Source organism: Myotis davidii, unplaced genomic scaffold (assembly GCF_000327345.1).
Source record: "Myotis davidii unplaced genomic scaffold, ASM32734v1 scaffold189, whole genome shotgun sequence".
Classification (NCBI taxonomy): Eukaryota; Metazoa; Chordata; class Mammalia; order Chiroptera; family Vespertilionidae; genus Myotis; species Myotis davidii.
The window spans coordinates 6,632,950-6,643,825 of record NW_006383017.1 but is presented as its reverse complement, the minus strand read 5'-3'; the positions used below and the strand labels follow the sequence as shown (position 1 = coordinate 6,643,825).

General features: G+C 43.2%; 1 protein-coding gene across 1 annotated transcript in view; it reads left to right on the top strand.

Moving 5' to 3' along the window:
- Positions 1 to 10,876, top strand: part of MAGI1 (membrane associated guanylate kinase, WW and PDZ domain containing 1) — a 537,690-nt gene that overhangs the window by 455,015 nt on the left and 71,799 nt on the right. The window contains exons 8-9 of the mRNA XM_015558214.1: positions 2,572 to 2,610; positions 7,852 to 7,909. Of these exons, the coding sequence (XP_015413700.1) occupies positions 2,572 to 2,610; positions 7,852 to 7,909 (97 nt within the window). The remainder of the gene's footprint in view (positions 1 to 2,571; positions 2,611 to 7,851; positions 7,910 to 10,876) is intronic.

Genomic DNA, 10,876 nt, shown 5'->3' with positions numbered 1-10,876 from the left:
GGAAAGAGTTTGCTTTGCTACTCATTATTCATTGCTGGCATTTGAATTAGTGTCATTATTGAATTAGTATAATTATCTTACTGTAAGATAGTGAACCTTTAGTAATGTGTGCTGTGAGGCAGAATTGTTATGTATACGCGTGTCTGAAAAGGTAAGCAGTGAAGTACAACCTATTAGACTAGCATGTCCTCTAGGACACTTCCACTGCTCATGGGCTACAGATGACATGGCATGAACGTAGATGTGCATGTTCATATTTATCTGATTGGCTTCAAGTAGAAATACACATCTTTTGGCTGAGAAGACCTGACTGAAATGCCCATTTTATTTGCTTGCTGAGTCCGTTCCTGAAGAAGGAATGGAGCAGGTGTGGTTGCTGCAGTATTTCGCATGTGCAAGGGCTAATGGACTATCCTGACTATTCACACGTTCAGTGTGACATATAATACAGAGGTGACGGATTTTCAAAGATCAGGACATAGTATACATTCAACCGTCAAATGTCATGGAACAAAATTTAAACTTTATTTGAAGCCTGACAATTCTGAAGTCACTTCAGGCACCCGTGTTACCATAGGGTCTTTCATGTCAGTATCCATCATAATTACACTGGGAATGTGTGAAAATGCCTGTGAACATAAGTTCAGAGGTTGTAGAGAACTCCAATAGTTTGTACTGAGAAAAAAAGTGTTCATGCAGTAAAAGTATTGACTAAAATTACTGAATGGTTTTGTTACCAAGTCTAGTAAGTTTTAATTCTTAGGTTTCTTATCATGGGTGTTAATGTTATTTGCTTTGGAACAAGTATGTATTCAGACCAAAAGCACTTAGTTTAGTAATTATCCCTCAACGCTAGAATTCACATATTCTTTTTCTAGCAGAAATTGTATGTATGCCTACGTGCCTGTGTACACTAACAGTATACTGGTAAATATATAACCAGATTATAGCACCGTGACTAATACAGGTTCCTATACTTGCATTGTCTGCTGCCAGGTAACAACGCTGCCTTGTACTGTGTATGTCCTAACACAAAGCAGACTAACATTGTGGGTCACAATATTGTTTCCATATTTCTTTCGAGTCTTTGTGGACATGCTGCATGCTGGTTAGATGTGGAGTCCCCTCACAGAACACTGACATTTCACATCTATTCATTGAGTGCCTTCTGTCTGTCAGGTGCATCCTAGGAACTTCAGATGGATCAGTGAACGTGATAAACAAAAAGCCCTGCTCTCAGGGAACCTCAATTCTAATCATTTTTCACTCTAAGTGTTTTTGTTAAACGTTGTGTATCCAGAGTACCGCTCAGAGTGCGTTCCCGTGACCTTGCCCACAGATGCGATTAGGTCGCTTTATTCCATGTCTTACATGGAGGACTTGTCCCAGTTTTCCTTTCATCTTTATTTGCGTGAGCGTGGGCTTGTCTCCCCCTCCGGAAGGATGGGGGTGATTGTGCTCGCTTTGCCCCTCTGTCACCTGGCATAGTGACTGGCACAGAGTCGGTCTCATTAAATCATTATTGAAGCAATAAATGAATGCCCCCAAAGATATTATTAAATAATATCCAAATGGGCATGCTCATGAAAGTTTTACGTAAATCATATTCCCTCTTTGAGAAACAATGCCAGCATCAAAACATATTGTTGGCAGTTGTATAGTCTTTAAATAAAAAGTGCATAAGGTGCTTAGGGCCATGTGGGTTATAAGTCAGCAATCGATTTGAGAAATGGTTAGTCCCTCTCATGTGCCCAAACCACACGGCACTGAGCCAATTGCACCAGTGAAAGCAGCGTGCTCCCTGGTTTGGGGGCTCACTGTGGAGAGAGAGCCCCCGCTCGGGCGCCAGAGGGACTTTATGTATGAAATGTGTGTGCTGTCCTGTGTTCTCACCGCAGGTAATAAAATGTTTGGCTGACAGCAAGAGGGGGGTGGGGCGGTCCAAGAATGGAAGGCACCTTCACTTGCGTTGCTCACAGAAATTATTGAGAATATTCTCATTCTAATATTTCCGAGCTCTCTGACTTAGAAAACTCATGTAACATAAACTGCCTCCTTCAGGGCAGCCTTCAAGCTTTGCTTCCTCCCTAATGTGCATCATCGTGACGTAATCCATCTTTCTAACCCCTCGTTGTCCCGTCTGCATGCTCAGTGTGTGCCCGCCGCCCCTCAGGCAGCAGTGTCGCAGGGAAGTTAAGTGTTGCTGCAGTTGTGTGTGTAGTTGCCTCGCTGATGAGAGAGTTACTGGAGGATTAAAGGACCCCTATGGACAGGTCTAACAGCACAGTTGGTCAGTAATAAGGACTTTTCGCTTAAGAGCGTTGAAACCACAAAGGTATTTTCATCTTTAACGACCAATCAAGCTCCATTTTGCAATGGAAGGAAATGAGCCATATAATTACGCTCAGTATCAGCCCTTGCCGTCTGGTGATTTCCACTGAGGTAGGTCTCCCGTTTATTAGCCACGATGCAGGTAAGGACCAAGTCACGGAGTGTGTTTGCTGCTGTTGTCTGAGGGGAGTTTCTTCCTTGGTGTCTGAATTGTTTTCTATTCCTGCTATTCCTTTGGAGAAGAAGGTGTCCACACGGAGGAGCTGGACAGTGAACTAGGTAAACCCGCAGCTGCGGCTGCTGCATGACGCCCTGCGACGGCTTTGTCGCCAGCGAATGGCTTACGCGCCCGGGTTCTTTAGTTTGCATTCTCCTACTAGGATTTCCATTCCAGTTCACCCACCAGGGGTCAGTCTTACAGCCCACATGTCTGACTGCAGAGCATGCGAGCTGTAATCAGTTACATCTACAGAGAGGAAGAGCTCGCAGTGGGTGCTGGGTTTTCTTGTGCCTGAGGATTAAGAAAAAACAGAGGGCTAGAGGCTTGCCACGCCCCTTGAACTCCCTCATGTAACCTTTCTCAGCCTCGTTTTTTATTTGTTTGGTGGATAATCCCAAAAAAGCAAAGCAAAACAAATAAAAACCTATCAGACTAATTCAAGGATCATTACAAGAGCAACACTAATACAGTTTATCAGTGAGTATTAGCTGAATAGCTACTGTCGTCAGTATTGTATTGTCATTAAGTCATGGCCACACTTTTGTACCTGTGGTGAATGTGGCCCATTTTCTTAGGGTGTATGTATCTATGTAAATCAAGTCTAGACTACCCCAGCTGTGATATTTTAGAAGTTATTCACATTAGCGGAAAATGCCAAACTCTGTTACCCTTCTTTGCTACCGGACTGCATGAACACTGTTCCCTGCTCAGTTACCTGTTCAATGTTGTTTATATCAGCTTGCATGCCATCTGCTCCCTTCATGGGAGGATCGACACCAAAGCTCCAGTTCAGCTAAACTGCACAAGAAGCCTCGGCTGGTTGAGAATTGACCATAGTATATTTTTAAAATAGAAAATTGTATAACATCAATGTGAAAGGAACTGTCCTGAGATCATTGAACCAGCCTAGCATTTAAAGATTGCCTTAACGGAAAATAATGAATATTTCATACAGAATATTATTTGATTTTGTTTGATAGATAAAGACCAGAGTTATGATATACTAGAATTTAGCTCTGTTTTTCTTAATGTTTGGACATATTCTCTTGTAATTGATGGATATGCCAGTGATGGTCGATAACCATTTATAGATCTATTTTAAACATGATTAATAAGTTTCCTTTGTAGTCATGGTGGTAGAAATAACTTGAGATTCAACCTGTGTAATAGAACAATATAAAACTAATTTTATTTTTTTTTAAATTTATCAGTCCGGTGATGTTAGGTAAAATAATTGAAAGAGGCAGAACTAGGTTTTCTGGACATAAAATGAGTGCCTTACTCACTTGATGAAACAATTCCAGCCACTCTTGCTGCCCAGCTAATAGGTGTGAGTGGCCACTGTCTGCATAGCTGGTGGACATAATATGAGCAAGTGCAGGGCACACATTTCTTTGCTTCTATGCAAGTTCGAACATTGACATTTTTAGGAAAGAGGTATTTTTTCCCCACGTAACTGTAACATGGTGGGAATTTCCCTATCCGTTCACAGACTCTAACAAAGAAGTTTTAGTGGCTGCATAGTGTCCCTTCTCATGGTCCTGACCACAGTCCTGGGTGGTGGTTTGGAAGTGGAGTAACTGTCTCAGGTCAGATCAGGCTACACCCTCTCCAATCCAGGATCCCTTGGGGGATGTCCGATTGCTGGTTTAGGCCCGATCCCAGGGATCAGGCCTAAACCAGCAATCAAACATCCCTCTCACAATCCTGGACTGCTGGCTTCTAATCACTCACCTGCCTGCCTACCTGGTCACCCAATCACTCACCTGCCTGCCTACCTGGTCACCCCTTACTGCCCCACCTGTTGGCCCTGGTCACCCCTAACTGCCCCCTTGCTGGCCTAGTTGCCCCTCAGTGCCCCCCATGCCAGCCTAATCGCCTGTGAGGGCATGAGGGTCAATTTACATATTACCTCTTTTATTATATAGGATTACCTAAGTCCCTCTTATGGACTTTTCAGTACTTCCTTATGGTACTTCTTTAATATGGAACAGGAGACGAACATGTGTACTATAGAAATGGCCCAAATGTGTCCTTGAAGGTGTAATGGGAATAGGGCTCCTGATTTTTGCCTATATGTGTTCACTTCAATGGCCTTAGTGTACATACACACACACACACGCACACATACACACACATACACACACAGTTTTTTTTGCATTCACTCCAGATTCTATTGACAAGCCATTACCATTTTTTTTTTAAACAAGAGGAACCTAATCTTAAACAATAGCAACTGTCAGGTTTCCGGTGAACAATGCAATTCCAGTGCGACCAGGACACCCGCTCTGAAATCTGCCTCTGAGGCGGGGTTGTTGGCACGGGTTGGACACATCCTTTGATGATAGAGTTGTCATTTCTGAACTGTGTTGTGTGATCGGGTCATTAGCTTCATGATGCACGTTTGGTTTGCAGAATGGGGCACATCCTCTGTAATAACATCTCCCCAGAATTGAAAAGCACTTGCAAACCTTTTGGAATCACGGGGTATCCGTGTGCTGAATGCAGCTAGGAGAGTAGAGAGGAGGTCTCCTCCAACGCAAACTAAGTCACAGCTTTGAAATGTATCTCTGAGTATGAACATGACTTTCTGTCTGTGTGCTGACGAATCCCTTAGAAAAGAACTTAGAACATTCGACTGCTTTGTATTTGCTTCTGTGATGGCAATTAGTACAACATGAGGTTTTCAGAGGCGGAGCAGCAAGCAAGCAGGCCGTAAAAGCTGTCCGTTCCTCGTGTGCCAGCTGGTGCTGTGCAAAGTGTTTTACAAACACCCTCATTTAATCTGCCGTGGCCTTTGAGGTCACTCCAGGAAAAGATCTGCTCCCAGGATGTTGACTAACTAGACCAGGTCCAGCTCTCCGCGGGGGAGCCCGGTTCATCCAGGGCTGGGCAGCCCCCGTGGGTCCTGGTGCCCGAAATCTCGGCACAGGCTGTGCAGTCCGGTCGGATGATGCCATTTTTTCTGAACTTCAATATTTTATGCTATTTTCAGTTTTTTAGAGCCAAATTGGCAAATTTGAGGACAAACATCTTCCTTTTTTAAATCGATGATCCATTTCTATTTTAAGCAGTAGGGGGGACTAATTCCTATTATTAAACTAATCACCACCTTGGAAGTGAGAAATCAAAACCTATCTTTTCTTTTTTGAATGAGTTTTACTTGAAAAACTAGAACATTTTTACAGTTTGCTCATCTGTCCTAGAAGCTGTGTTTAGATTTGCAAATGTCCAGACATCCTAGTTGAGCGACCTCATCCTCTGTTGACTGGGTGGCAAGGCAGGCAGAGTGGCCCTTCCCTTGAACTCTCCGACCCCCCCAGAGCACGTACCTGCAGCGTTTGAACTGTCCGCTCAGATGGGGCACTCGTAGTGACCTGTGTCCGGGTGCCTAGCACACTCCGGCAGACAGCAGGCACTCACTGAATGTTTGAGAAATTAATGATGGGATGAATTGAATTCTTAATGTTTTCCCTATTTTATCTGAAGATAATAGGGCCAAATATTTAAGGTTCTAGATTCTGAAAAGAAAGTTGGCCCATTAAACATAATGTGGCCCTCTCCCACTCACCCATTCCCCTGCCCCATGCCTGCACAAATACAAGACTGTGCACCAATTTGCATTTTTTTAATCTTTGATTTCCCAACTCCTTGGAAATATCTTCCCGGTTCTTTTTAATTTAAATGGTAATTTCCAGTGTTGTAAGGGAAACCATTTCCCCAGCATGTGATTTGCATTAGTCCACAAGCTCTGCCCATAAAAAATGCCAAGTTTTATCAACGTCTGTAAATTGGACCTGTCTAGCCTTTTAGTAGCTTACATCCTTGAATGTTTTTAAAGAAATTCAAAGACTTCTTTAAAACCTGCTCACTGTGTGTTTTTAAATGAGAAGAAAGGGGGCAGGGAGGGGGGAACCTTGTCTTTTTGTTTGCAAACACACTGTGGAGCAGAAACCATGAAATTAATGTGTCTTGATGTGCAGCCACATTTGAGGAAGACGTGAACTTGAAGCAATTAATCTGTGTGTTTGAGTGCACGCTCAGGACCCACTTCAGCATGGAACCGTTGGTGGCATATGTAAGCCCTGATGAAACGGTCACTATTTAAAAATAATGGTCACGTGATCCCATGCATTTTAAAAAATCTAGCATTTCAAAATATATTCAGTGTTTGTAAATCCCACTTAAGTGGGTTTATTTAATGGCTACTTCTAGGAATGATGACTCGCTTTGGAGCCCTGTATTATACAAGCTTGCCTCAGCTGTGTACCCATGTGTGTATCAGGTGGCTTTCAAATTAAGTCGAGTAATTGTTCTCCGCCTAGGCTTTGTTTAATGACACAGAACACAACCTTAGTCGCTTTTTTCACCTCGTCAGCCTTTCTGGTGCAGTGGGCTTTCTCGCACTCGATTGGTGTGACAGCCCTCACTGTGACCTAGTTAATAAAGTGCCAGCCTTTGATCTGAAACTTACAAAGTCAAGTCCAGTAGAGCACCGTCGAATTTTCAGAAAGGCACTCCCCCGGGGCTGGGCAAAGTGGGCTCACGGCTGCATGTGACGTTCTTTTGACTTAATAAAGCCATAGTGATAGCCATAACCTGCGTGTCCTCCATGCGAACAACTTGTCGGCCTACTTTTGCCCACCCCTGTGTGTGGACCCCCCGATGCCATTTACCACCACATTTGAAGGAACTGTAGGCTAGTGAGAACTGTTTCTGCTTTCGTAGGCAAACTGCTGGTGAAATAGGCCGGCCCAGGTAGAGTAGTGAGGGATGGGCGCATGCATTTCAGAAACAGCTCACTGTGGGCATGTCTATTTGGTAGCCTTTTTATTAGGAACGAGGAGAAAATAAGATGTACATCTTACCTTATTCCAGGAAGTGAAAAACAGCACGATGAAAAGAGCCTGAAAAGTAACACATTTTTATCTAATGTTGCTTTCATGTTAGGTAGTCTAGAAATAAAACGAGAAAACGATAAATATTTAAGATAGGAACTGGGCAAATTTTAACTACATTTTTATTAAAGTCTAATTTAATAGTTGGTTTAGAATGAAGGCACCTGGGACTGCATTTTATTACATTTCATTTGCTTGTGCAAAATACCAGTAAATAATTGTTCTTCATGTAGAAAAAAATGCACTGATAAAATAAAAATAATACTGGCTTTTCTTTTAGGATACACAGTTTTAATTGGCCTTAAGGTACTTTTATGAACTTCTTTTTGCCTAACTTGTTGACAATCCCTAGGCTCTTTAAGAATATGCTCTTCTCTCTCTAAATGTTCTTTTATTTTTCAGAACTGCCTGCCGGTTGGGAAAAGATTGAAGACCCTGTCTATGGTGTCTACTATGTAGAGTAAGTGTCCACTAATCCGCACTATAGCTTGTACCCTCTGTCGTCACGTACATTTATGCTGAACAGAGTTTGCCATCATTATACGGTATAAACTAAATAATGATAATAACATGATTTTATAGTGAAAATATGTCTATTTTAATGAATGAGAAAATATTCAGCAAATCTGAAGACAACAAATTATAAGAGTCATGAGGGCCAGTGCTGTGTCTTTTGTTTGCCACTACACTGCCAAGGCTCGACAGACCTGGTGTAGGGCAGGCACTTCGTATTACTTGAATGAATGAATGAATGAATGAATGAATCTCAGACAAGCAACCATTCACTAGACCAAGTGAGGAGGGCCATTTCAGGAGAGGACCTGTTTGCCCACTCTTTGCCCTGCCCAAGTCTGAACTGCTCAGTAATTACTTGCTAATTCATTCAGACTTTCTAAAAGGATCAAACACATCTTAATAATATATGAAATGTTGCCAAGATTAAGAAGGAAACTGAGAACTAGCCTAACCTGCAAGGTCCTGTTGCCTCTTGCCTCTCCCCAGCCTGAGGACCATACACGTGGCTCCTGGTTTTCGTTTCTAAGACTCTCCCGCCCGCATCGTGACGGCTTTACTGTGCACCATTCTCTAGCAGTGGGCGTGCACTCTCCTTCCCGTCCAACCCATCAGTTAGTAGGATGACACCCAAGAAAGTAAAGGAAACCCAAGTGATTAAACATTGAATGAATCTGCTTTATGTCATTTTCTCTGAGAAAGACGAGAGATAGCTAAGAAAAGATCCTTTGAAAGAAACAAACACCATATAAATGTTCTGTCGTAATCCTGCCTGCCTTGACCAGAACACCTGGCGAGCTCTGTCCCTCCTGCTACCCTAGGAGCTAGATGGGTCATTTGTATGAAACCCGGTGATAAGAACATGAGGCAACAATGCCAGATCATAACATGCGCGGCATCTTACTATGAAAAATCCCAAGTTCAATATAGCAAGTGTCCTTGGGCATTACTCCTATCACCACCTCTTTTCCTATCAAGAGGATTGGTGACTTGGGGCATCAGAAAGGAAAATCTCTGACCTTCATAAAACAGAATTCCTTTGTGTGCCGGCAGATCATCTTTCTTGCACTATGCAGTGGGGTTGCCTGTGTGGGGCTCCCTGTGAGTTCTCCCTCAGGAACTTGTGTATGAAAAGGAACAGGCACCACAGCCTGAGGCAGAGGCGTGGTTGAGCGGCAGTTTGTTTTCTTACTGTGCACTTTTCCTCCTGTGTCTTCTTAAATCCAATGCCCGGTAATGTTAGACTCTATCTTAGCATGAAATTGGCTACAAGAATCAGGAAATAAACAAGCAGCCCTACAATAAAAACCAAGGGTAATTAGTCTATCCACCCTATTTGACAAGCCTGCCTTTGGAAAAGAAATCCTGGCTTTAAAAAGAATTTTGATTCTAAATCACCATATTACTGATATGTTCCCAAACGTCTAGTGAAGTGTGATTTTCATGAAGAAAAAATCTAAATACATTTATGCTTCTGTGTATTTAGAGAATATGTATGTATGTACATAGGCAGATACTGAATAAGACCATGGCAAAAAACACCTGTGTATTCACGTGTATGTATGTATGTGTACATGTGTATGTATGTGTGTTTTGCCATGGCCTTATTAGTTTTGGGATCATCCTGGATCTTTGTCACTTTGAACACACCCCATTGGCTTAGGTTAGCTGCCTGGGAGTCTCTCTGGCTTGTGCATTTTGGCCTATACTTTTAGTCCTGACTCCATGGCTGTTGTGGCAAATAGTTGACAGATGTTGTTAGAGTCTTTTTAACTTCATCATTGGGGTGAACTCTGTCGTGGACAGCCACACGGCCGTTTTGGCTTTATATGTTATAGACAAGTCACACCTCCATTTTAATCTCATTTCTTAATACTTCTGTTATCTATTTCTTGTTGAATGAAAGCAGTTCACCCCACAGGTGATTCCCTGAACTCTATAATAGAGTCTGGGGTTTGGAAGCAGCCTCTGCACTGTTCACTAGCTAAGTTATGTTAGGCGAGTTGTTGCTTCACTGCTCAGACATTCACTGTTTTTAGTCCCTAAAATATAAATGGAAACAGGGCCTACCTCCTGGCATTGGTTGAAGATTTTAAGGTACAATGTCCGTAAATCTCACCGCACGAGGCGGGGTGCGTACAGCTGTCACACGGAGCCCGTTTTCCTCCCTCCGCCGACCTGCACGTGACACGAGATGCTCAGGACCTCGGGCACCTGTCTGCTCGGTTCTAATCCCGGGACTTGGCCCGACTGGCATTTGCTTGTGGGATGAGACGTTTCCTAACCGGGTGCTCTCTGCTTCCGCGCCAGCCACATCAACAGGAAGACACAGTACGCCAGAAACCTCTGGAAGAGGGACTGTGATATGTGTGCCACGGAGGCTCAGACACAGGCTCAGGAGCCCGCCTGCCTGAGTCGGCCCCAGGTGGGAGCTGGGGACCTCCTGTGGGAACGTCACCTGTCAGCTCTCTATCTTGATCTAGCTTGGGGTACATGGCTACATACACATTTCCTAAATTTCACCGAGCATTGTTTTTAAGATGATAAACTTTGCTGTAGGTATGCTATTCCTCAATTTTTAAAAATTATTTATTTCAATATGTTTTTATTGATTTGATTTCAGAGAGGAAGGCAGAGGGAGGGAGAGAAAGAAACATCAATGATGAGAGGAAATCATTGGTTGGCTGCCTCCTGCACACCCCTTACTGGGAATCGAGCCCACAACCCGGGCATGTGCCCTTGACTGGAATCGAACCCAGGACCCTTCAGTCCACAGGTTGATGCTCTATCCGCTGAGCCAAGTTAGCTAGGGCTTGAGAGCTTTTTAAAATTACAAGTCAATTCATGCTCTTTGGAAAAATATGAACAATTCAGCAGTGTGGAGCATTAAATTCTCCCCTGCTCACTCCTAACC